The sequence below is a fragment of the Lycium barbarum genome, chromosome 3 (genome assembly GCF_019175385.1).
Source record: "Lycium barbarum isolate Lr01 chromosome 3, ASM1917538v2, whole genome shotgun sequence".
Classification (NCBI taxonomy): Eukaryota; Viridiplantae; Streptophyta; class Magnoliopsida; order Solanales; family Solanaceae; genus Lycium; species Lycium barbarum.
The window spans coordinates 124099200-124127162 of NC_083339.1; the positions used below are offsets into that span (position 1 = coordinate 124099200).

The 27963-nt window shown below is 35.6% G+C and overlaps 3 protein-coding genes across 9 annotated transcripts in view; all 3 read right to left on the reverse strand.

The window, feature by feature from the left end:
* The window catches only part of LOC132632231 (probable GTP diphosphokinase RSH2, chloroplastic), a 10174-nt gene extending 9183 nt beyond the window's left edge, over positions 1–991 (reverse strand). Inside the window, exon 1 of one of the 4 annotated variants that reach the window (XR_009579293.1) lies at positions 503–989. Coding sequence is in view for 2 of the 4 variants with exons in the window: in XM_060348076.1 (XP_060204059.1) it covers positions 503–818 (316 nt within the window). In the remaining 2 variants the exon portion in view is untranslated. Of the gene's footprint in view, positions 1–502 lie in introns of all 4 variants that reach the window. The other 3 variants (XM_060348076.1, XM_060348077.1, XM_060348079.1) reach the window with 3 other exon arrangements.
* Positions 992–2993: 2002 nt separating this feature from the next.
* Positions 2994–11029, reverse strand: LOC132632232 (uncharacterized). The gene is made up of 7 exons (XM_060348080.1): positions 10768–11029; positions 9377–9467; positions 8540–8655; positions 6874–6933; positions 6727–6792; positions 3415–3614; positions 2994–3333 (listed from the first exon to the last, which is right to left on the reverse strand). The coding sequence occupies exons 1-6, from the start codon at positions 10822–10824 to the stop codon at positions 3423–3425; spliced, it is 582 nt and encodes a 193-aa protein (XP_060204063.1). The 5' UTR covers positions 10825–11029; the 3' UTR covers positions 2994–3333; positions 3415–3422.
* A 912-nt stretch (positions 11030–11941) lies between these two features.
* LOC132632233 (protein EXPORTIN 1A) lies at positions 11942–27147 on the reverse strand. 4 transcript variants are annotated; one of them, XM_060348081.1, is made up of 32 exons: positions 26838–27146; positions 24755–24871; positions 24098–24190; positions 23907–23978; positions 23520–23627; positions 23355–23437; positions 22379–22517; positions 22194–22262; positions 22019–22096; positions 20890–20952; positions 20769–20813; positions 20548–20655; positions 20372–20473; positions 20084–20290; positions 19847–19906; positions 19164–19274; positions 18741–18838; positions 18376–18484; positions 17882–17947; positions 17680–17778; positions 17298–17378; positions 17029–17118; positions 15183–15268; positions 14917–14997; positions 14654–14836; positions 14432–14498; positions 13756–13866; positions 13487–13594; positions 13270–13407; positions 13059–13196; positions 12865–12969; positions 11942–12495 (listed from the first exon to the last, which is right to left on the reverse strand). In XM_060348081.1, the coding sequence occupies exons 1-32, from the start codon at positions 26934–26936 to the stop codon at positions 12373–12375; spliced, it is 3237 nt and encodes a 1078-aa protein (XP_060204064.1). In that variant the 5' UTR covers positions 26937–27146; the 3' UTR covers positions 11942–12372. The 4 variants fall into 4 exon arrangements, with proteins under 4 accessions (XP_060204064.1, XP_060204065.1, XP_060204066.1 ...); XM_060348082.1 differs by having other exon boundaries at positions 20084–20287; positions 26838–27145; XM_060348083.1 differs by lacking the exon at positions 13756–13866 and having other exon boundaries at positions 26838–27147.
* Positions 27148–27963: the final 816 nt, after the last annotated feature.

The following is a 27963-nucleotide window of genomic DNA, read 5'->3' on the forward strand; positions in this document are numbered from 1 at the left end:
TCGTTTGAGTGGGCTTCAAAAGACAGATCTCAAGGCTTGAGCTGTTAGGAATGAAACTTCCTACGGGAAGAGCCTGACCTGAACTATCACCACCTAGGTATTCAAACACACTTAGTTGATAGTTCAAGTAGAAAAATGAAACAACTGATAGTTGGCCTAGTCAGCTTCGAGGGGTGTTTTAACACATATACGGTCATAGTTCAGGTAGGAAAAGAGAACAACTGATAGTTAACCTAGTCAACCTCGAGGTGTGTTTCGGCCTTTCAGGTAGGAAAAGGGAATAGCTTATAGTTGGCCTAGACAGCTTCGAGGTGTGTTTTAATACATAAATGGTGATAATTCAGGTAGGAAAATGGAACATCTAATAGTTGGCCTACTCAGCTTCTAGGCGTGTTTTAATACATGAACATCCGATACTAAAGTAATAATTCAGCTGTGTTTTTTTACCATAAACTCTCTTAAAAAGAAATAAATACGGAGATGATTAAAAGTATGAGCTCACCAGGTTGTTCATCAACTTTAGGCCACAAAAAATCAACCTTAGTAGAAAGGCAAGCTCCAGATGCGATCGCCACCGCCGTAACGGCAACTTGCGTTATCGCCGATGAAACCGCTCCGTGAACGGAACCGCCGCTAACCGCCGCAATCGCGTTGCCGGAAGTCAAAACGGAGCTTAGCGAAGATGAAACAGCGAATTTGGGCACAATATGATGGAGAACACATCGGAATTTTGCATTTCTACGAAGACCTTGACAAGGGAAAAAGAGTAACAGTGGATTTTTACGCAACATAGTGGAGTTGTTTTGACATGAATGCATCAAGTTTTTGGTGGTTTTTTAGGAATTAAATGTAAACAAGTGTGGAAGAATCTAGATTCCAAGTAAATTGGAGTAGAACATGAGATTTGTGTGATTTAACAGCAGGTAATGTGTGGTACAAAGTGAGACGCCTTTTTTTTGGTTACTGGTGGTTGTGATTTCTTTTTTAATTCTATTGATTGCGTGAGAGAGATAGTGACAGTTAATCGGTTATGGTTCCAGAAGCAACATAGTAATAATGACTCATATTATTAAAAAATGTTTGAAATTAAGGTAATCTCGTACGAGGTAATTGCAAATCTAGTACACTTTACCTTTTTCACACCCCTTAATGAAATTATCAACTCCTAAAAAAAAGAAAAAAAATATTTTTAATTGATAAGATTCTTGCTCATTTATTGTCCTTAGGTAAATAGGGATAAATCTGGAAAAAAAAATAAAGTTAATTCCGTCTTGTTTTTGTAAGCGAATATTTATTTTGAATCAAAATAAAAATGTTGAGTGGATACTTATTTTAACTGGAGGGATTACCTAATACACAACTTGTAATTTTTTCTCTCTTTTACTTCTTGAATTGTGCATATGATATCTTAATTTTCAACAAATTGTGAGACTATGAGACCAATGATATTCGCTTCTTTTTTAACAGAGAAAAGGTTATACAGTTAAACCTCTCTATAACAGTATTGTTGAATCCGAAATTTTTAGTTGTTATAAAAAATGGTTGTTATATATCTATAGTGAAATTTGACATTAAATAATTGTTGGCTGTTATACCAAAAAAATGCATAAAATATAATTTTTTATTTTAATGTGATAAAAATAACAAGATTTTAAATTTTAAATATCAAAGATATGCATCTTTCACAAACTAAACATTAAAGAAAGTTAATACAATTCCAATAAATTCATAATTGAATGTTTAAAGTTTTAAGCTCTAAGGCACACATTTTAAATCTGCTTGAAAATTAAATTCTTTCAAGATTGATAGAAGAAATTTATAATTATAGCTTATTTAAAAAAGATTAGAAGGAATCAAAGATTTGTCTCTTTGCTTGCTCTAAAGAATAGGATTCGTACTCCTTATTCACATATTTTTATTTTTTGAAAATTATTTATAAAATAAATAGAAGACAATGATATTGCTAGATTAAAAATATGTATTCATACATAATATTCTGTCATAAATATAGTATATTAAGGTATCAAATTAAATATTTGGTCAAAATTTGTATTCTTATTATTGGTAATCATAAATATTCTTTTTTTTTATATATATATATAAAGATGATTAATTATTATACTATAAAAAAAGAATAGTTGTTATATAGTGGGTAATTATACAAAGTGTGTACTGCTATAAAGTTGGTTGATGCTTTTATAAGTAAAATATTATTATATAACATAAAAAATTGGTTCTGAAAAAACTTAACTGTTATAAAAAGATGGTGTTATATGCGGATATTGTTATAGAAAATTCCGACTTTATACTGTGCGGATGCTTTTACAAATATTCTGACCTGATACTCATTTGTCTAGTCTAGTATCATACTTGAGTCAATCTTTTGCCGCACCCTCTTTTTCAATCAATCATGCCTTTCTTCAGCAAACTGTGTTCCCATTTCATCCCTCACAACAAAATACGTAAAACAAAACTTTGATTCTCTTTTACGTTGTGGATTAGAAAGAAAAAACAATGATTGTACTGAAGGTCATGTCCACGTCATTTCTTTGTTGGTCAGAGTCAGACTAGATAATATACGCTGGATTATTAAATTTCCCAATAATTAAGTTGTTGATTCTTATGCCTGGAAACCTACAAAGTCAAATTGGATCCAGCAGAACAGGGGATGTGGTCATCTTATCCAAAACAAAAGAAATAAAAAGAAAGTGATATTTTTCCTTTTTTTAATAGGCAGGTGTCATGTTAGTGAAACTAATCAATCTAAATTTTTATGGAAACGCTTATATCAATAAGGTATGTTTATAACTTCCCTCGTACATAATTCTAATGGTTTATAAATTGTAATAAATATTTATAATGACACTACTTTTATTTCTCCTGAACTTACTATTCGCCTTGCCTTAGAGACCCCACCTCAACTTTGACAAATACGAAACAATTTGCGCTAAAAGAAATTTAACCGATTCAATTTTTAACTGGCACAATGAAGGTGGACCAAAAGAATAAATAATAATCTCGTGTTGGGCACCGGTAGACTAGATGATTAGTCACCATATTAACATGGAAGCATATTGCAGTAGGTATCACCAGAAGCACTCATAGTAACTGGTTAACATCAACTGTAAGGCCCAAGTTTCAATATACAACATAATCAAAGATCAAGAATCACACTAGACCAGGAAACAAGTGCCTTATCTACTCCACTAGCATAAAAACACAGCCCTAAGATGAAAGGGTAAAAACTATTGTGGTGAGATCATAATCCTCCAATTTATAAACAGGCGGGTATTCGGTATTGTTCCTCAAAAAGAGATTCAAATTTTAGTAAGCCTGCAAAAGGTCATAGAAGTTAGATCAGCAGGTTATGGATAGTACCTATAACTGTGTAAAACACCCAATCTAGGTCCAAACCTGATCACTCAGAAGGATGAAGGACCTATTGAAGAGTATCCGGCGGCCTTGTGTTCTTTCAAAGTGCTGGCTAACCAATCCAATCCCTCATATAGGCCATCCCCACTAAGAGCACATGTACCTTGTATATGCCATTTTCGATTTTTAAGCTCATAAAGACCAAGACCTTCACACACTTCCATTGGTGTCATTGCTCCTTTCTGGCAAAAAAGACACTCAACATGATAAAAGTTCTATCCAACTCTAAAGGGAGGAGATGGCATGTGGAAAGATGAACATTTAATTTCTTGCCATTAGGTGATACATGATATGTTCATCTTATGTTGTTTTAGTATGATTAGGAGGGACATAAAAGAAATCTGAGTATCTGACCAGTGGCAGAGCAGAGTTTTCATCAAGAGGATCCAACTTTTATAAAAATAGGCTAGATCAAGCTTCTGTTACAAGTCAAGGGGATTCAATCCTTGTATTAATCTTGCATTTTTATTATTTTTGACTTGTAATTTACATGTATAATAGGTAAAGGGGTATCGTTTGAACCCCCTTGCAGCTAAGCCCCTGGATCTGACTCGTCTCCGTACAATTTTGAAGGGTCTCAAAGAACTGCTATTGAGGGAGTAGACACTTCCCACCGTTTTGAAGGGTCAGAAAGAACTGCTATTGAGGGATTAGACACTTTCCACCTTCACTTCCTAAGGATTAGGTGGATAACCATCATATCCCTCTTTCAACTTCCTACCACCATACAACTTTTCATCCTAAAGATAACTTTGCAAGACATAGTGATATTAGAAACATAAACAACCAGCATAAGTAAAACCATCAAGCAGGTGCAAGAGGGAACTAAAACTGACATTATGATTCAAAACATCACAAGGATAGAGAGATCAATTTCTGTTACAGAATGGTACGGCTTTTTCTAAAACCTACACTATCTACTCAAGTCCTCAACCCACCCACCCCCCACCCCACCTTGGGAAGCTACAGTAGTTGCCCACTGTTTTCCCCCCGTACGTGACTCCCAACTCCCAGCCAAATGGTCAGAAGTGAAGGGCTCTACCACCAGAGCAACCCTCTCATCTCAAATGGTATGTAATTTTTCAGATCACAGTTAAGAGAGTAATAGACTGTTCATCTTACACTGACCCAAAATCTCCAGAGGACAAACCTTGGTGCACACAACAGGTGGCTAAAACATAATTGATTGCAAATTTGTTGGATCCAAATATTTTTTTTTTCTTTTGATAGTTTTATCGGATCCAAAGTTTTATTCAATGTTGAAAGCATTGCACACTTAAAGATATCATTTTTTTTTAAAACTTGTTTAGGATTTGCACAGAAATACTAAGAGCTTTACCAACCAAGCAGTACGCTCCAGTCTAAAACCACTTTTGGCTTATCTAGGGATGAAGTATTCCACTTCTGGGCTCTTACTGAGGTGTTTACATGTGCTTCATACCCCCAGAGTCGAGGCAACTAACCATTAAGGGGGATACTTTAGTAATTTATATATAATATATCTGGAACAATGTTTCTAGAGGCAAAAAGCGCCAACAAACCGACCAAGGTCCTGTGACTTTAAGGAAGCACTGAGAGGCAAAGCACAGAATTTAATAAATACAAAAAGTTACCTAACACATAATCCAGTATTTATAGCATGAATAATGCAATTAATGTTACTGATTCAGTTGCTACTACTGCCTATTATTATTGTTGTCTTTGCACCTTCTCTTGAGCCGAGGGTCTACAGCCTCTCTGCCTCCCAAGGTAGGGGTAAAGTCAACGTACACTCTATCCTCCACAGACCCCACCTTGTGGGATTATACCGGGTATGTTGTTGTTGTAATGTTACTGATTCAGCATGTAATTGCTAACATTACAGTATAAATACCAACACCCCTATTCAACATAATATATGCTAATATTAACAAATCCACACAAAAAGTTCCAATGCCATAGTTTATTCCGTTTTTCAGCCACATGGCTCTTTTTCATTTGTCATTTTTGCCAAGTCATCGTGCGTGTAGTTCACGCATTATATCATTTTAGGTGCTTAGTTATAAAGGGTTTAATAGGCACACTTTGAATGATGTTGGAGTGTAATAGGAACTAGCATTAGTTGAAGTGCCGAAATGAAAAATCGTGAGAACTTTAAGGGGTTGTTTATGTATTTGGCCAAAGAATTACTTTGCAGCGTTTAACATACATCATCGTTTTATTTATTTAAAAGAAAAAAATATTATGTGATTTCCTTTAGTTTACTTTCTCTTTTTAATTTTCGTGACAATCACCCCGTATGTGAGCAAAACCGTCATATGAAGAGAGCTAGTAGAAAAGAGAACTGGAACAGAAAATGAGAAGCAGTAGCAGAAGAAGAAAAGATCAAGAGAAAAAAGAAGAGAGATAAATAAGCTTTGGGGAAACCGAAGTCAAAGAAGAGTCATCACACACTAGAAACTGGAAGGGAAAAGAAGGCTGAAGCTTAGATGTGACTCAAATTTTCCCTTTTTTTTATTTTTTTTTTTATTTTACTTATATGGTCTAAAGAAGTGAAAGATTCTCGCCTGGTTTGCTTGGCACTTCTTCACCTTTTAGGTGCACAATCCCTTGCTTCATGACTCTCTATTTGTTTTAAGTGACAAAAATCTAGTCTTGCTTTTAACAACACTTATCAAGAAGCTCACCCAGCCACAAGAATCAGCAGCCAAGTTAAAGATCATGTCGATGGAGCCAAGCAATTCAAGGATTGTGGAGGTCAACTTTCTGAAGGTTTTGTTGAAAAGACAGAAAGAAAAGGAAAAAGATGAGCTGTTTCTTTGGTGGAAACTGGAAAGCAAGAAAGAGAAATAAGGGCGGTCGTATGCACTTGCTCATTGGAGAACATATTAACCTACATTAATTATGGGAGAATACTGAGTACTATCTAGTGAGACAGAAACCAGTTTGGTTTCGCTAAGCAAGGACCAGAGTACATGTGTTAAGTCTGCTTAGATTTAGGAGACCCTATCTTATGAGACATGGACAATAGCTAAGTTTTGTCATCAAGGAGTCAAGGGCTGAAGTATATCATCCTCGTGCACAGGAAATTTTAGTTAACAAAATACACAGCGGAACATCTCAAAGTTCAGAACAATGGATATATTTCTCAATAACATCCCCAATACCTTTGAACCTCTATTTTCTTGGGTTCATTTACTAGCTTTAGCCTAAACTTCTTTTGTCTAAAAATCAAGTAAAAAGAGCACAATATAAAATAAGCATTCAATTGCATTTTATGGACGAGGAAACATACTGGAACAAAAAGAAACTTACCATGTCTTGTTTGTTAGCAAAAACCAAGATGATTGCATTAAGCATAAATGGATCTTTGATGATGGCCTGAAAGCACAGGATAAAGGCCATAGATTATGTCACCGACAAAGAAGCCTGAGTCATAAGATTAAGGTTTAGAGAAACAACCTGAAATTCTAGTTTTGCCTTTCCAATCCTCTCTCGATCCAAAGAGTCTACGACATAAATCTGCATAAGATAAACACTTAGTGAAGCGGTATGGTATTCAGTTTATAGAGACAGTATGTCCAAACAAGAAATTGAAACATGGACAACGGAAGTGGTAAGTTTTGTGAATCATAGGGAAACGGGCCTATAGCCCTATACATTTAATATTGTATGCTTATTTTGTACACCAACTCCAAACATTTGGATTAAAATAATTCATATGTTATCTTGTTTGAAATGCCCATCTCTTCTTGTTCCTTGTTTCCTTCTGTGTGGTCTGTGCCTCTGTGGAGAGGTGGGGCTGAGAAGGAAGGGGAAATAAACTTGGCCCCAATAGTTGAAGGGAGAAGGATACAATTGAACAGACAGTTAAATCATTAATTATTAATCTCATCACTCTCAATAAATTCTTCTTTGCCTTTAGGCAACATTACCTCCCAATATACAAGGGAGAATTCACTTTTTCCACAGGCATCTATGTGATATCAGGAGTTAGATGCCACTGAATGCAAAGTTGCAAACTAAAGAAATGACTTGCAGATTAAGAGTAGAAACCAAAGAATACTACTCCGCAATCCCAATTTATGTAAGGGTGTTTGACTGGGCACGAAGTTTAAGAATGAAAGGAAGACTTTGGAAACGTGTGGTCTAAAATAAAGCATTGATAATTGTGTAGCTATAAATCATCTCATTAAGGGTAAAATGAAAGTTTAAAGTTAAATTGTTACTAAATATAGAAAGGTATCATTCTTTTTGGGGCTGACTAAATATGAAAGAGTATCACATAAATTGGGACAAAGGGGGTATCTATTTTCTATTGAGAATAGAAATCAAGAAATGTGCAGGACTGGGAGCTTGATGAACTACTCAACTTACTCGAAAGATAGCTGCAAAGTCAATGAACTTAGATCAGACAGACTAAGATAGGGCAATAAAGCTGATGGCCTCTACTTTGTTAAAGCACAAAATTTCATTTCTTTGTGCCCATAATGAAATGGTGGATAATTGACAATGGAAACTCATTTGGAAAATAAAGTTACCCCCAAAGGTGATTTGTTTCAGCTGGACAGCACTGATTGAAGCGTGTTTGACCCAAGACAATCTTAGCAGAAGGAGCATACATATTGTCAATAGATCTTATACGTGTCAACAAAGCATAGAAACCAACCGGCACCTCCTACTACACTGTACAATTGTCGCAGATATTTGGAACATGTTCATTTCAGTTTTTGGACTTAGTTGGGTCATGCCTGAAAACATCAAGGGTCCTATATATGCCGGAGTTCTTGGAAAGTTTGTAGGTCCATCAAGAAAATCTGGAAACTTATCCCTGCCAGTATCTGTTGTGGTGTTTGGACAGAAAGGAAAAAAAGGTGTTTCGAAGTAATACCAAGTTACCAACTCCAAGCCACTCCCATGAGGCTAGACCATGGAAACTCCCCTGACAGTTCTTTGGACTTTATTAGCTCCCTATCTTTAGTATAGGGCCCCACGTAATGGAGCTAACAAACTCACTTTTGTACTTATTTATCTTTTGTACTATTTGCATATTCTTGATACCATCAATGAAACCACTTCATCAAAAGAAATAAATAAAAATAAAATTCTATCTAATGGGTGCAGTTACCAGTCCATCTGTGTTATTGAAGTAATGCCTCCAGAGTGGCCTTAATTTCTCTTGACCACCAACATCCCACACAGTAAAAATTACATTTTTGTACTGCACTTTTTCCACATTGAATCCTGCAACAAATTCATATATAATCATCTATCATAATGGTTTCAAACACACATAGAATGATAGAAGTAGTCAGCTTGTGACAGGTATTTTAGGCATTTTTCTCCGAGAACTTTTATGACATTACAAGCACGAAGAAATTTTCACGTCAAACTCAAGATTTCAAACTACCCTTGTGCAAATATTATGTTTATAAGCAATGACAGAATTAGAAAACCATAACCTATGGTAAGTCACATAAGATAAAATCCGGGATGCTAGATGTGATAAACAAAGTAATTTACGAAAATGAATGCTAGATGTGATAAACAAATCCATTACACTTCTATTAACTTTTTGGTTAGCGTTCAATTTGTTAAGTAAGTTCGTGAAGTGGTAAGTACCAGCCACTTTCCGGGAATTATAATGAACTAAGTGGCCTCCTAAGAGTTCTTTCCCATCTTCATTTAATTTTATTTTTATAACAATAGTGTCTGGAACACCTTGCGCACACTTCGGCTAATCCACCGGATACCTGCAACCTCCCACCAGCGCATGTACCCGTAACTCTGTCAAGGAATGAGAAACAAAAAAGAAAGGAACATGCCCAAATTGATACAGATATTACCAAGCAGATCTATTGAATTTATTTTTATTTTTATGAAGAGTAGGTCTATTGAAGTTTACAACTACAAACTTCACAATCAAAGTGCCACACGACAGTGAGCAGAAGCTAAGACGGCATACCGATGGTAGGAACTGTTGATAGAACTTCTCCTATGTGCAGTTTGTATAATATAGTTGTTTTTCCAGCTGCATCGAGCCCAAGCATTACAACCTGTTCCAGTTGAAATTAGAATCAGAGACGAGCAAATAACAGTAGATACATCAATATGAAACGAGATAACAAATTCTTAAAAAATAACTACAAATACAAGCGGAAAAATCTAATATGTATAAAATCGAGCTTCGGCAGGAAACAAGATGAAACTCAGGTTGGTGAACATAGGTAGCAAAGAAGCAAGTCCTTGAAGAGTGGATAATAAAAATTGCATGCATCACTTCTATTGCAGAAATTGAATTCCAGCTACAAAAACCAGACCAATTTGAAGCAGTTATTTGTTAGGAGAGAAGGACAATAGTCACTAGGGGAAGCAAATTGGTTTTGCCTCGAAGAAACTCCCATCCCATTCCCTCCATGTTTCGACACATTGCACACTGTACTAAACGGCTACTAACCTAAGGAAGAAAATCTTACTTGATGATATTTCATATCTGGGGATGACGCTGACTACGATCACATCATCAATGACATGGTGAAGGTAACTAGAAATTTATGAAGGACGTTTTTCGCCACCCTGAATTTAAACTGGTTACCTTCTCTACTTAGGGTCTTTCTTGAAGGGGAAAGTGGAAACCCATCCAAGTTAGCAGTTCTAATTTGGGTAGCTAGTGTCGTGCATCAAATTTTTTCACCTCCACCTCAATTCCAACTAGTTCGGGATGGCTATATGAATCCTCTGACTGTTACACTCCATTACGGCTCCTTTCATTCTAATTCTAAGTGATTTGACAGTTGAAGCAAACTAAGAGTTCTCAAAATTAAAGGTTCTCAAAATCTCACATTCCTACACCAACATGTCAGTCTCTAACCATGAGCAGTAGCCAGTAAGTGCAAAACAAATAATGTTAACACTGGTCTGTTAATCAATCTTTCTAAGTAGCAATTATTTAACACAAAAGATGGATCATACGTCACAGTACATATCATGAAAAAGTCGAATATCCGTTACCATCAGACACTTAATTATGTTAAGGTTCCTTTTATCCTTTTTATGATCAGTTTCTTGCTCATTCACTCTTCAGAAAAAGGTTGTCCACTCTAATGTTTTCCAAGTATACACAACAAACAAAATGTTGCATAGATGGGATAACACAATGGCTAATTCTATTAAAAGGAAGTCGAAAAGATACAAAATTAAACTGTTAAAGGCTCAGCTTAATACACTTGGCTTCATCTTCCTAACAAAGTAAGAAAATTTATGGAAAGTTTAAATCGGCAAATAATGTAACGCAAAATCCGAACAAATAAGAGACAGTACAGAAAAGGAGCAATGAATAGATCAGGATTGTAATACCCTCATCTCGGAATTGCCGAAGAAGGTATCGAAGAGCTTGCGAAAAGCTTGTCCCATTCCGCCTTTCACACAAGAGAAACCCAATCACATCAAACAACACAACCTATTTTTTTTTTTTTTGTTATTTGATGATCCAGAAAACAGAAACATACAACTTGTGCTTCAAGAGAAGGTTGCCTTGTTTTTCCTGGCAACCTCTCACTTTCTTTTATTTCCTACTACGGAACTGTTTTTTCTTTTGTTTTTTTTCCCTTTTCTCTTTTCTTGGTACTTACCATTCTTTTCCCAATATAGCACATCATAATTGACCCTTTCTCTGTCCCCCTCTTTTTTTCTTTTTCCTTTCTTTGTTTCCACAAGAAATTCAGTCGCCTCTCTATTTTTTTCTTGTATTACTACTTTTAGAAATCCGGGGGAAAAAGCTATCATGTTCATTTTTACTTTGCCTATCAAGAGATAACTTACTAGTTCATACATAATATTTGGTTTTATTATTAGTGATTTAATTTCAAAAAATTATTAGTAGATGCAAAACTTTTAAAGTATGTTTGATTGATTTTAATTATTTAGAATATTTATCATAATAATTAGGAGTCAAATAGTGTAAATTTTCATTTTGCGTATTGCTCTTAAGAGTGTGCTAAGTCAAACATAGATAAGTGAAAATGAATGGAGAAAGTAGTTTAAATCTGAGATGTTAAAGTCATTAATTTTCAGAAACTTTCATATTCTCATTCATAATTTTTCTATCACTAGCATAATTTGATTTTAAATATGAATTTCTAGATGCCTTATTTATTTCACTGGTAGTTCAAGTGACATTATCAAAATCCACCTATGGGCCATTTGGAGTTTACTTTTCAAGTTGGTCGTAGATTCTTTCTTCCGTTCTAATTTATTACACATTCATTAAATTTGAATCCGTCTACGGAGACCATGAAAAAGAAGGGAAAAATAACATCCCCCGCAGACGCAGATGTTCAAGATTGAATACTCCACTTATTCTTATTTGGAGACGAAAGTTTCAGCAAGAGCGAACCAAACGAAATAAAACAATCAACACGTGCCTATATTTTGTTTTACTGTATATTCTTTTTAAACTCTTATGAGCACGAACCACTGGTACATTTCCAACACAATTGCTGGCAAAAAGCCACATGTACCAATAACGCAATAACTAAAAATCACACTAGTGCATATAGTGCAAAAATAATACACTGTCGTCTCCACCAAAACACAAAAATGATTACTGCACAGCCGGCCAATGCCTGTATACATTAATAAACCTACTCCTGATGGCAGAAATATGAGGCCAATTCAACAATCCATCAATTCCTCTAGCCAACTAAAGTATCGCAAATGAAACCATGAATGTCCATACACATGCTGTATTCCTAGATTAGGATCTAACTACCTACACCCAGCCAATCCTTCCCTTGGCCACAAGGCCAGACCACTTTCAGTACTATTGTGAGAAAAAATTTGCAACAGGATAGAATTTTTTTTTAAAATAGGATGAGCTGGGCACAAAAGTCCGTGATAACATTCTCAAACACCCACACCACCTCCAGAGGTATAAACGGATATATGTGAACATTGTGTATCTCATGAATCAACCATTTCATCCTGTATCTCATTAGGTGCAATTAGACCAGGAATAGAACGCATCCGCTGTTGTTCCCTCTCTCTCTGGGCAGCTGCTTCCTCAGCATAAAGGTCCTTATTGTCCTGCAGGAGAAGTGAAGAATCCAGGTGAGGATATCAGAAGTCCAGAAACGAAAAGGGTAGATCTTTAGTTTGAACAGAGTTAAGTGGTTCAAAAAACAGCTAAAGACGAGTAAAAATGAATAAGCTAGTTATTAACATTAGTACATTACACTCGTAAGTTTTTTTGAGAACAAATAGGTAATGAACAATGAATAGATTAAAAGTAGGGTCCTACATCTTATAAAGTTTTTTCCTCCAGGAAATTGGATAGCATTATAACAAAAGGTGTGACAATCTATTAGGGTCTGCCGGAGCATTTACATACGGGAAGAGGGTAGAGCAATAGAAGACCTCCAGTGTGGAATAAATGGTCTACTTAATAACACTAACCTGAGCAGAGAATTCTTTTGATTGCACAAGGAAGTCCCTCATGTGATTCTTGAATGTGGGAAGGTCATTGGTTGACTCAAATAGCCCACTGACAAATTGAGTCACCTGAAAAAAGAGCAAACCATTACTAACATCAAAAGCAAAAGTATAAACAAATTGACCTGAAAAATATCACATAAAACTTATGCTCATACTTCAGCTGATGTCATGTTGGGGAAGGATGTACTAAGAAGCTTAATGGTGTATTCACGAACAAAGGCTGCATTATTTGGATATGGATAAGGCACTGTCGAAGCATCCCATAGAGGCTCAGTCATCAAGCCAGACTCCACCTGAAATCACAACAGTATGTTACAAAGAATGCTAGTACAAATAGGATGACCAATCTGTTAGGTAGACACATACCAGGCAGAATAAATGCTGTAGCACCAATACATGCAATTTAAACCCAGGCTTATGAAACGTGTCTGTTAGAACAGCAAAAATTTCTTGCTCGATCGTCAAATAGTAAGTCCTATAAAACTGGTTAGCAAACTCAGAAACCTGCCATGAGAGAAGAAACTGTTAAACTTCCACCACATAAACTAAACAATCAATATGATGGCCAACAATAAAGAATCACCTGAAAATTTTTCAGCATTTCCAGCAAGAGATTAAGCCCAGTTTCAGCAATGTTCCTCTCCGTGTGCCGAAACGCCCATATTATAGAATCCATAACAAGTTTTAATTGCTGATCAAAAAACAAGAGAATATGAAAATCTATCATAAGCTCATCTAGACATTCAAAATAAAGATGACAGGCATATAAATAATCTTAAGGATTGAAAGCTTCATAAACCAGAATTGGTGGTCCATAACATTATACCAAGAGCAGGAAATAAAAATGCACACCTCACTCGACAGCCGTATTAAAGCAGGAAAACAATGTGTAGCAATTGCACGAAGTAACGAAAAGAACTTGAGCCGATGCTCCGGATAATCCTCAAAGTTTTTTGTGATCATCTGTTGTACATACAACGAATTCATCAAAACAGATCATGGGCGATCACGGTGTTTAACTTCCCAAATATTTATTAAAGTAACAAAATTATCTCTAAAGCATATTACAGTTCGTTGTGTCACCCTGGACAGGGCCTCACTACCTGATAAAATTGCTTGAGAGGCAACATGAGATTGCCTCTATGAAAACCATGATACTAAAAGCAGTTAAAGACTTCAAGAAACAGATACAGAAGCATCTAAGAAGCAACAGAACAAAGAATTTGTAATCAGATAAATGAGGATGATGAATAGTATCACCAAAATTAATGCCTTAAACAAATACATTGATACATTCATGAGAACACGCAACAATGCAGCATTACTGAAATAGGAGCACCCTTTCTCAAACAAGCACTTTACAAATCTTAAGTACACAATGTTGTGGATGACGCTTGGGGCTGAGGCATAGATGTTGTAATGTTGGGATGACTTAATATAGAAGAGACTACTTATAAAGTTACTACACAATTAACTAACCTATAGAATAGAAGTAATCAACTCGGAAAAAGGAGGGGGAAAAAGTAACCTCCAGAGTACACGAGAAAACAGCTTCAAATATTCGAGGGACATCCTCAATCATAGCACCCTTGTACCTAACAAGAAAACTGTTAGATATAGAAGTCGATGTACCATGAGAATATGGACAAAATGTTGCATAACAGAAATTCATGGGCAGCACTACGGAGCAGACAATTTATGATTTCGGTCATGCTGAGTGTCAGCTGGGGGTTGGGGGCCATTATCTTACTTGTTTATAATTGTAGCGAAAAGAGAGAGAACTTCAGATTCCCTAGCATCAGGCACATTCCTTGCATAGTCACCCAAAACTGGGTCCATCATTGGCGGCACAAATTGCTTCCCGATATGTGGTTGATCTTCTGCCTTGTCCAAAAATGTTTCAATAAGCTTTAATGTTTCCCTTTTTACCGAGCTGCCACACATCACACGTGTAAGAAGGTGCATCTTAAAGTTGGCAAGAAGAAGAGGAAAAAAAAAAAAACTGGAACCTACCGCAAGAGTTTCACAATGGATGTCCTTGAGGCAAAGGGCCCTCCTTGTGCTATGCTTGTAGATATAAGCTCACTGTACATCCTGCAACAGAAAAGGTTCACGACTAAAATTGAGAAAAGCCCAATACAATTTGAAAAGTGGGAACAAAATGGATCGGTGACAACCTAAACACCAAATACATGCAATCACAAGTTAATACTAACGAGCCATTTAAATATTTAGAAAATAAAAATCAAATAAAGAAAAAGAAAATACGATGCCCATACCTATAAACATTGAGCATGTCCAGAAAGATGCGAGAAATTTGAGGTAAGAAATAAGTTCCTAGTGAGCTAGCAGCACTTGTATTTGTCTGCAAGGCAAAAAAGGGAGATAAATCTCATGTTCAAAATAGGAAAACTTTAATGCAAAAGACGTAACATTTTAAACGAAATAGGGTATGAAGACTGATTGTCAAAGCTCCCTGATCCCAACACAGATGTAGCCTGTTCACAATTTTGTTTATTATTTCAAACGTCACCCAAATATTTTCCAATAGGGCCCTGACTTATGCTGTGATTTCCAAATCATGTGGCAACATCTATGTTGGGATCAGAGAGAGAGAGAGAGAGAGAGAGAGAGAGAGAGAGAGAGAGAGAGAGAGTGTAGTACATAATGAGAGGCCTGCATCACGAATCCCACACATACTGCAGCTAGCTTGTGCTAACAAATCCCATAATGACATGATAAACATACTACATTTTGCGACCACATAGTATTCAAGGCAGAAACTTTAATATGTGGTTATAAACTTGAACTGGCATGATTCACTTACTACAGAAATTGCTGGAAAATTGAAGGCTCACTAAAGTCGCTTTTGAGATAAATATATGACTGACTGTAAAGAAATCATGCATATGCAGAAAGAGGACTATACATCATACCACGTGCTTCAAGTCTAAATAACCAAATTTGAGAACATCAAATCACCAAATGTAATACTGAAAGATTTCGAAGCACTAAAATTATCATAGAAAATGGATCACTTCTTATGGGCCCATTGAGAATGATTCTGATCTAGTTCATGACCTAGTGGAAGTAGAGCACCGGGTAGGGTCATTGTCCCCCTTTGCCTGGCTTCTTCCTTACCCTAGCAAGTATTTGTGAAATACCTCCAACGAGAAGAAAAAAGAAGGTAAAAGAAAAACCCAGAAAACCATGAGGGAATTCTGAATAGGTGGCATACGCAGAATTTTTCGTACGTGGTGTCAACATTTGACGAAATAAAAAAATAATTAAATTATTGTAACATGGTCATCATATTAATAAAACACACTTCATTTACATTAACATAATTGTCCTTGATGACAATCCTACAAAAAGTTCTTAATGCAAGTGGTGAGGTTGGTGTATTACAAAGGTGATGTTAGAAACGATTGATGGACAATTCTACCTTTATATTAAATTGTATTTTATTTACCAAATGAGCCTTGAGACATTGTTATTTTAAACTGGTAAAAGAGCTTTGACATGATGTTTTTAAACTCCATATTTAAAAGCAAAAAAGAAACATCCTGACATTTTTTAGAATGGTAGATATGACAAAAAGAAGCAAGCACAAAGTTTGTGCCAGGCTACACACAAATCAGCTCCTTTACATCGCTGTAGGAAACTAAGGAAATCTAATGTTCTATATACTGTATTAACATCCACTAGTCTACACCAAAAAGCCAAAAAAAAAATATAAATCTATATTTCAATATATGTATATTTTCATATTTGCTTTCAAAACACTGTTGATTCCTTTTCTTCCAAATTACCCTCCATACGCAGGATGGAATGAAATATTATTTTTTTAAAAACTGTTAAAAGAGCTTTGAAATAAATAAATAAATTAAACCCAATTGCTAAAACTTAAAAGAAAGGAAGAAAAAGAACAGCACGGAGAAAGCGGAAAGAAGGTTCGATCGTGTAACCTCTCTATTCAAATTAAAGGAACAGCTTGACTGCTGGACCAAGAGTGCATATCTGACAGTTTCTGATATTCAATGTTATACTAAATTATCTTCATATATTATTTATCTACATTTAATGAAATTATTTGACGATGCGGTGCTGGGTATAAAAGGTAACCTGCAATATATTCAGAACACCCCGAATAACATCTGGATCTTTCAGGTAGTCCACACTTTGTCGTGCCTGGCCTATAATTTCAGTCCATCTCTGCAAAATTAAATGTTCATAAGCCACAATAATATGTAGTGCAAACTCCATAACTTGTTATGCAGCACTTTCAATGGACGCAAAGACAGATATTAGTACGCAAAAACGGATAAATAAAAATATATAAATAGTAGCATCCAAATACATCTAATCTAGACCATATGTCAGTAGAAGCTAACCTGATTTGGAAGCTCCATCAACCTCTGGACATACTCATCTCTTTTTTGGGGATCGGGTTCTGCTTGAATCATTTGAGCAACCTGGTAAAATGACACAGAACCCCTTTCAGTATAGAAGATTAAGTACCCAGCTGCTATTATCGTACCTCCTTTTTAGTTTGTCTCGAAAAGAATGACACCTTTCTATATTTTTGGTAAGCTTTTTTAACTTTAAACTTAGCATTTTACCCTTGATGACTTTCAGTATGTGCCAGAGGTCTTATTTTTAAACTCGGTGCCCAGTCAAATACCGCCATATAAAATAAGGCAGAGGCAATAAAATACATCTAAAGGAACAAGTGAAAAGAAATGAAATTTATTCATTGGAACAAAAAGCTCTTACGGATTCGTAGAAGGTATGAATCTGATGAGGTTCTAAATCTGCAATAGTTGTGGGAAGAGTCGTTAAGAGTTCTGAGACAAATGGCTCGTTTTCTCCAACCTGAGATCAAGGATAGTCACCAGTACAGGATCAGTGTTCAGTCATTTTCTCACCCTTGTATCTTGAAAAAGAAATGATGCAAATTGACAAACAATTCTATTACCTGGACTACAACGAACTTGCGCTTGCATTTCTGAACGATTTTCAAAAAAGTATCACAGGCCATATCCTAGAGAAAAAAGACAGAAGGTCCTCAGGAACAGAAACGTTGTCACCATAATGAACCATAGCATACAAGCACAAGAAAATAGTTGATTGCAATACAGTGTTCTAGGCTATAAGGTGAAACAATACCCTGCAATCTAACCCATACCCAACAACACTCCCAGAACAAAAGAGGGGTGCAAGTCATTTCATCACTTATTTGGCAACCCAATGCCAATAACAAAGAGAGACCTGATTCCTGATACCACGTGGCAATATTCCATAGGACTTTCACAAAAATGACCAAATGATCACCAGTTGTATGCGCCAGCACAACAATTGGGGATTATGTGAACAAACCACTCAGTAATTAGCGGGCAAAGACAACTCCGACAAGGATAAACAATAAAACAGCAGCTGAAAGTTAAATGATTAAGAAAAAGAAATAGTAACCTGCACTCCAGGATGTGTTTCATGCATGAACTCGAACAATTTGTTCACGACAGTCTTCAAGAACTTCCAATGAGCTCTCAAAAATCTAGGATATTGCCCAACCACATACCTGGCAGTTGATCAAAAAAGTCATGACAACAATTCTTAATGTGAAAGGATTGAGTGGACCCATAGGCAATACACCATCTCAAAGAATTAGTCTAAGCAACATTCTGGAGAAGATTAGATTTGTGATTTGTTGAGAGAGAAGTAGATGTAAAACAATGAACAACGTTGAATTAGCCTTGTAATCACTATGAACTGGAATTAAAATGTCTGGCAAAATGAATAACAACTGGCAGGCCACAATGACATCAAATCCATACATTATATTACTTGCAATTACAGCTTTGTTGTCTTTTCCTTTGGTGATTTCACATAGGTTCAGCAAATCACGTATCACCATGACAAGGAATCTGTTCTCCTGCCAAAGTGAACACATGGAAAAATTGTGAGAAATCAAAATCTTGCATTCAAATGATACAAAAGAGCTTTTGTCGTATTGCTCGGTTTAATGCAAGAATATGAAGATGCACATAGACGAAGACAAAGCAAAACTTTAGTAATTCACAACATAAAACAGCATTTAAGACGTTCTCTTGAACGAGGGAAAGCAAAAGAGTTGCACAGCCAAAATACAACTTGACTTGCAGTGGAACCATGCAATTTGGTAGATACCTCCACAAAACAAACTAGTATAAAATATAATTTGGTAGATACCTACATAAAACAAACTAGTATAAGCATACCTGCTCCTCCACCATCGACCCAGATATGGAACCAATTGCCCAACATAATGTATTTAGATTGTTCCACGACCAATCTTCACCATTGAGTTGTTTGCTAAGTTTCTTCAGCATCTGGAGTGATACACAAATATGGAAACATTATGAATCTCAAAAAATAGCGACAGCGCACCATGAAATATTTTTTCCCAAAACAGTGTCAAAGTAAAGAAATAGTAGCTAACGACATACAATCACAGATAAAGGTTCATCAAGCCAGAAGCAATTAGCAACAGCACATGAAAGTATGTTGAAGATAAACAAATGAACAGCTCAACTATGACTAGGTCGTTGAAGTATAAAACAAATTGCAATCAGCCAGAAGACAATTGAAATTGCCCAGACCTCCTTTCCATAGCTCGCAAATAAGGATAGTATCATTACCTCGACTAATTATACAACAGATAGGGAATTCACGTATTTAAGAGCTCTCCAGCAATTACCAAGACACTCACCATAATTGAGAAAACTAATAATAGCACATCCAAACCACCTATTTCCAAAGTAGACTTCTTGGATGCCAATTAACCATGCAGAACGATATGAAAATAGAGAACTGATACTAGCTTACGGAACATTTAGCATGCTGCTTTAATTACATTTATGTAAGTCACATATCAAAGTTGATGGCTTTAAAGGAAGTTCACCTGCTTTTCTGTATCGTCATGATCAAGATGTGACAAGTAGATCAAAGTTTCCCTCATGATCTGCAACATTAAACATTATTAAACACATAAAAAACGGACTCGACATTGCAAAACAAGAATCAGGCAAAGTGCATTTCGCCAGATATAATATGCATCTCTTAATTTACTCCAACCCAACAAGAGGAGCAAAAGAATGCCAATCAAATTGAACAGGTTATTCTATAACAAGATAGATACCTTGTATTGCACAAGGACGTCATTGTCCTTCATTGTTTCACGGACAATGTTCCCATTTTCATCCTCAACAATGAGAACTTCTTCAGGTTTTGCCATGCGAGATATCATAAGTAGCCTCAACTTGGACATTGGACCAGAATAAAGTTGTCTCCTCTGCACAAGTTGCGCTCCAAGGCCATCAGCCATACCGGAAAGCAAGGGCATCTGCTTAATTAACACAAAAACTTGCATATCAGCAGCTCGTTTTTTGGGAGTTCTACGCAAAAGTATCCAGGTAAGCTGTCATACCTGGAGCCCCATCATATTTGCAGTCATTGCAGGATTATCTAGATTATGATGAGTTTGTTCAAACAGCTCAAGAACTAAGGAATTCCAGTAGTCCAAGCAAACCTGTCAAACCACACCTTAGCTATCAGACTCTTCCAAGAAAGAGTATGAATCACGAACAGTCAGTGGAACAATACCTTGAAAACCTCTGTATCATCAACATATGAGATGTTAATAAGATACTCAAGTCCCAACAGGAGGGCATTTATACTCTCTTGTGATGATTCTAGCACACGTATATGAGACTGCATACATAGTAGCTTGTAAGAGAAAATGCTCACTACACGCCAAAATCATATTGTCACACAACTTCAAAATGAAAGTTCTCATGTCGTAAACATAAAGTAAAGAAGCTTACCTTAAAAAATGACGTAAAAAACAATGCCAGATTTTGAATAAATGCCTGGATAAAGGAAAGCGAAGCATAAGTTTACAAGTGAATACAACAATAAACTAACCATTCACTATCTCAAACAAACCTGCTCTTCGTTGCTTCCATTAGCATAGGCCTCGGGAATGCTTGTGTTGGGAGGAAGAACATTCTAGATGTGGGGGGGAAAAAAAGACATCAGATAATGAGCACAATTAGCCCAAAAACTAAGGTATTACTAAATAAGCTATATCAACAACATTAACACCGAGGACGGCAGTTGAATCAATTTACAACTGCAAGCTTGGACATTTTGCTTCAGCAACTGAGTCTAGAGCGACATTCCAACTCAGATATCAAAGCATTGAACGTGATGTTTTACTAGATCTACATTGAAAGGCAAACTCAAACTCACCATAGCATCTCCTAAAGGACAAAGCAGAGTAGCAGACACAGACTAAAGTATCTAGACAAGACCGGAATGAGCAATTTAAAGAGGGCCTGCATTCTGTCAACAAGAGAACAACAACCTAGTCTAATGAGTCATAACACCTTTGCTTTAACCATTGTCCTAGAGAAGATTTAAAAGTCTCCCGTATCTCCTACTCAGATTATATATCTTTTTTTGATAATATAAAAGATTCACAGATGTTCTGAGGCAGCCCGGTATACAAGTGGTATACAAACTAGTAAGAAACCTAGAAAGAAATATGGTTCGCCACGGATGACACACAAAATTAGTCAACTTCCCCATGTAATCCATCAATATGGTTCACTATTATCAGACCAAAATTTCTTCTTGGCAGTATGTCAGTGATTGAATATTCCCCACAAAGGTTTTCATAAGACTAACATTCACCTTTATAATAAATTTATAAAGAAATTATCCCGCACAATCTCTTTGTCAATTCACACAACAATTCAAAATTTGATACATAGAGAATGTTTCCTCTAATAATTTCTAACAATGTGTAGACCACGCAACCAATTCTAGGAAAAACTCTCTTAAGGTTCAAATAAAAAACAAAGAGAAGGTGGCCGAGCTTCAGAGTAAAACCAAATAGCCTTAACATGCTCAAAAACACAAAACTCCCTGTCAACCATTACAAAATTGACAGAGAAACTAGATAGAGCAATACAAAGATATAATTAAGACCCATATACTGACTTCATCTGGGGTACACTCTTGAACCAATTAAAAAAAGCATAAAGCAGCGTCAATGATTAATCTCACTCACCTGCAACTGCACCATGAATATGGTGTACATCTTGACATACTGGTCATTATAAAAATCCCCAAAAGTAAGGGCAGCAACCTGTCAAATTAACACAGAAACCAAGAAGTATACTAAACCTCTGTGGATCAATTCAGTTGTTAAAAGAAACTCTAGTAAAGATCTTGTCATAATATACCTCTGTTAGACACTGAAGAGTGAGATTGCGATAAGCTGGCACGGGGAAAAACTTAAGCAGGGTTTCCAGCTGAAATATGAAGAGACACAAGTCAGGCAGCACTTCTCAAACACATGTGGTACCGAAACAGCAAACTGTAGAACATGCTTCAAAAGATATATAATAAGCAGCTGAGAAATACAAACCAGTGTTGATTCAAAAATATAGCCAAGTGGGATCCATGAAAGGAAAGCATGTAGTGTAGCAAGTGTAGCTCTGATGAGCTCAGTTCTTTGGGATACTGATAGCACATACATGCATAGCTCATGGATGAGTTGAAACTCGCTGTAAACAAAGGAACCAGTGTCTTAGAAAGATAAGTCTAAATTCATAAATGGAAAATAAGATATCTCGCAATAATTAAGATGTACATAATGGTTATATTAAAAGACCCTCTTCTTCAAAATTATAAAAGGAGCTCTACAATCCATACAGTGTATAGAATGAGAATCTTTTAATTCTCAACTGATTTAATCGAGCAATAGGAGAAATAACCAGGGTTTAATCACATTCAATGTTAGAAAAACAAAAGACAATAATACAATTAAAAAATAAGAGGGAAGAACAAGTGTCAATTGTGTAAAATAATAGACCAGTATAAGACAAATGGATAAAATATTATCTAATCGAAAACAAAAAATACAGCAAGCTTATGCACTTATCAAAAAGGAAGAGAAGTAAATAAACTTATGTAAATGATCTTTCTTCCACAAAGGGAAAAACATAGAATGGAGAAATATTTTCTCCTGTGCTCACATAGACTCTGACCAGAACAATGATAACTCTTCACATCCTATTTGTTGTTTCTCTTTTTCTTTTTTTTTTTGAGAACTCTTTGCATCCTATTTTCTCTAGAAACCAACGAAAGGGAAGTTTTTTAGTTTCGGATTTCTCTACCATTTTCCTATTTCTACTTAATTCCTCTCTTCTATTCCCAATTTCAAAACCTTACCAAGGCCTCACTGGCAAATGGTTTCCAGATTCTACTCAACATCAGTATGTCAAAGCTAATACTTCAGGCTATCCCATAAATCAAACAGTCCTATGTTGACAATTAAACTAGTGAAAACATACATGAAAAAGATTTATAAGGAAAAAGCTCATACAGATATGGAATTGTACCTGTTTAAAGATTGTTTGAGCTCCTTGATCTTTTGTTGAGTCATTTCACCCCTCGAGAAATCAAAAACCTCCTCGCTGAGAAGCTGAAGATTATCATTTCAAGTTATCAAGGTGCACTTGATTCTAATGTTTTCATTGGAAGATGGAAATGAGATGTAGAGAAACCTTCAATATGGCCATGCAGTTTTCACAAATAGTTTCGCTTGTCTTTGCAGCCGCAACTAAGTCAGGAATGAAACTTCGCCATCTTGCTGGCCACTCATGCTTCAAAATCTGAATGTAAATGCCAAGGAAAAAATAAATTATGTAAGACCTTTCAACTTCATGTGTAACTTGTCACAATCAGTCTCATCATTTGCAATCAATCACACAGAGAGAGAGAGCACTCTGTGTGTGTGTTTTCTTCTTGATAAAACTAGTGTTGTGTGTATTTAAGAGTACCTGAACCAATATTATGTTTAGCTTATGCGTGTATGTGTGTGAGAGAATGAGCGCTGTGTGTGTCTATGTTTTTCTTCTTGATGAAAAAAGTGATGTGTGTATTAAGAGTACCTGAACCAATATTATGTTTAGCTTGCTGATATACAGCCTTTCCCGCCGAAGAGATGCTTCATCACTGGAAAGCTGAACTCAATATAGGGAGAAGCATAAATGGAACAGTCAATAAAATCGATGGGAATCAGAGATTCAATTCAAGGTCCAAAAAACTTAAAGAGAAAATGAAAACAATTGTGTAATTATACCTTCACAATAACTTCGGAAATATAGTTTTTCATTCCATCTCTTTGTTCAACAGGCAATGCATTCCATCTATACTTTATAACACCTTCTAGAACCTGCAGGGTGAAGCCAGTTAATATCCAGCCAACTATAACTAAATTAGAAGTGTCAAACAAACAGAGAAAAAGAAGTGACCCAAAACACATCTTTTATTTCGGTATTTACGAAATAAATGTCACCTGACAGCATCTCTAGCTTTTAAACATTCAAGACATGAAACTTTAGCATTCTGTTCCACGTTTTTCCACAACGCTAATAACTCAATTCAAACTCCGCAATCTTCAAAAAAGCTACTATTTGGATTGTCAGCCTCCCTTATCTCCAATGTCCAAGAATAATTCCTAAACTTAACTCTCATCTTAAATCATGACAAGTTAATACATATTACTTTTCTCCCCAGTACAACATCACTCAAAGTCACACTTACCAAGGAAACATTATCACAGTACAACAGTTATGTTAAACAATCTCAATCCTATTTAAATACCGACGCTAAAATTAAAAACATTAATCACAGTAACTGTTAAACAATCTCAACCCAATTTAAACATTGAAACTAAAAATCAAACAAAAAGGTCATGACTGCAAGTCCAATATCACCAAAATACTGTAAAACTGACCTGCAACGCAAAAAACTTAGTATTCAGACTTTGTGTGCTCGATAGAATGTGAACCACTTGAAGCCACATATCTGGATTATTTTGCAAATCACGCAAAATATGGTCCGCTGCAGCTCTCTGCAAAGCAATACATACAGTATACACTTAACAAAAGAGCAAAAAACACTCCGGAAATATTTCCAAAGCTAGAATAATTGTTCAAAAAGGGGAATCATCAGTAGTCAGGACATAGCAAACCAATTGACAAGCTATATATATGATACTTTTAATAAATAAAATGGAAATGAAAAGTTCGAAAAATTCCTTTGGGGCTAAGCCATCTTCTTTTGTTTATTCTCTATAGTTGTTCCCTTGTATCCGCAAAAATTTAATCTATAATCTACATTTTAACATGGAACAACAAATACTTTGGTTTCTTTTCTTCCGAGACTAGCAGGAAATTGAGGGGTCCACGTAAATATCTGGTAGCCAAAAAGAAAGCAGATGCAAAAATCACATTAAATACCAGCTGGAAGTTTCTATCGCTTACCACTGTCATCATAATTATTGTAATCCAGATGGTTGTTTGTATCGCACACCACTATCATTATTATTGTAATCCAATCTTCGAAATATTCTTGTAATATGGCTAGCAATGAGAACAGCGATTTTGTGAATTCCAGTCCTCAAACTAACTCCTCGTGTATCAACTATTCCTAGCATTCCCTTTTGCCTATCTTGTTCCTTTGTTAATTCCATGTAAATCATAAGTCCATCTAAAATGATTATTTCCAAGGAGAGAAACAGTCACAATCTCAAGACAATTCAAGCGACATGATATTTTTGTCGGAATTATACAATTGCCTCAGTGAAGAGTCACTATTTAAGGCTCATTGATACACCCCTTTCAGTGGAGAACAGACTTGTTATCATGATGGACAATTAACACGGCCTTACTGAATTTTTATTCACAGTAAACACTCATGTATGATATTTTCCATTTTTCTTAATTATGATGATTACTAATTCACAGAATATAAACCACATTATTCAATTGGTGAATCTACAAGCTAAAAAGCATTCAAATGAGCCTTATTGAATGCAATAGACGCCTTTTTTTCTATGTTGCTCAGACTCTTCAAAAATGTCAACCGGTGCGTTTCAGATTCTCCAAAAGTAGTGTATTTATTAAAGAATCCGGCACGTGTGTGATAAAAGTGAAGAGTCCGCTCAACTTCGCTTTTTTTTTTAAGTGTTCCAGCAGCAAACTGCGTTATACACCAACAGGGTAACTAGATCCATACTAGAGAACTGCTGAGTTATACCCATACCAACAGGGTAACTAGAGCATTCCCTTTTATTTTTCTTTATCCACATAGCAGGGTCGAAAATCCTTCTAACGTGCCACTATATACCTATCTTCAAGATGATGAAATTAAAATTCGGGATACCACGGAGCAAGAACCACCTACATCCAAAGCCTTTCTTTTCCATTTTTTAAAACATGGTGTGGGAAATAAAGAATTTTAACATTGTACATTCCAGGCCTCTGAAACTACGAATCCCTTGGTGACATCAATGAGTTAGGCAAAAAAAATACAGGAATGACTTGAGAAAGCAATAGAAATGCTTCAAATTTCCAAAAGGAAATTACGCTTCCTTATAACCAATTACTCCCTCCATCCCAATATATATAACACTCTTTCCTTTTTAGTCAGTCTCAAAGACAATGACACCTTTCTATATTTAGCAACAATGTAACTCTAAAATTCCCATTTCAATTCCTACCCACAAAAATTTCTTTAGCTCGTTTCAGACCACACAATTCAAAAGTCTTCCTTTCTTTCTTACACTTCGTGCCCAGTCAAACACACTTACATAAACTAGCACAAAGGGAATACAAACCAAATGTCGAACTTGTAGCGCAAAAAAAAAAAAGGTATCAAAATGTATCTTCACTGAACCAATTTTGCAATTTAGAACAAAGCCATTCCATTCAACTAAACACAAGCACTCAAAGAAAAGTATTTACCGTTTCTAGCCATTCAAAAACGAAAATTAGTGAAATTAACCAACAATTAAGAGAAACAACAAATGTTCTCACCTCTTCCTTAGATCCAGTGCCATAGAAAGCAGAAACAGTAGCATCGAGTAACGAAACATCAATAGGCTGACTCAAATCTCTAAGCTTCTCCGCCGCCATAGTGACTGATAATAAACCCTAGAAATCAGTTACAAAAACCCTAGAAAACGCAAAGAGAGCGTATGTGGAGAAGAAAACCCTAGCGCTCAAAAGATTTTTAAGTCCTATTCAAAGATGGTTTTTTCTAGAAGAAAGGCCAAAAAGGGGAAAAAACCATAAGAGAGACAGCGTAAATTTGAAGCAGAAGGAGTGTAGAGGAGAAATAGTAAATAAAACGTAAAATGTATAAATATGTACTGACAGGGTTTTCGAGCAAATTATTTTTTTTAAGCGCTTTTCCCTCCTCTCTTTTTTAAGATTTAAATACTACAGTACCATTTTTTGTCCTTCAATATTGGTAAATTCTAAAGTCTCAGTCTCAATTAATGTGATATAGAGCCCGTTTGGATTGGCTTATATAAGTCGTTTATAAGTTGCTTATAAGCTGTTTTTAGCTTTTTTAAGTGTTTGGCTGGTCAGCTTAAAGTCATTTTGTGCTTAAAATAAGTTTAAAAAAATAATTAGGCCCATTTGACTTAGCTTATCTAAAACAGTTTATAGGCATAAGCCCATCCAAACAGGCTCATAGTTTGACTAGATATGTAGTTATCGAAAAAATGAATACTTTTAAAATTTACAGTATAAAATAAGTTATAAATATGTGTGTGTCTGAAATCATTTTATTAAGGGTAAAACGAAAAGTTTAAAGTTAAATTACTTTTTTTTCTAAATATAGAAATGTATCATTCTTTTTTTGACAAATTAAAAAAATAAAGTATATCACATAAATTGGGACGCACGGAGTAATTTTAATCCTTATGATATCTGATTAAGCACATTTAACCTCCAATTAATTGAGATGTGCATTTTTTATCCCTTTGTTTGTAATCATTCACAAATTTACTATAATTATTAATCGTTTCACCACTAATTATTCATGTGTTATGTTAAATTTGTATTGTTACTTTATATAATTAATGCCAATATACTTCTAAAAGTAATTCAAATAGAGCATACTTCTCACATATAAAATGACTAAAAACACACA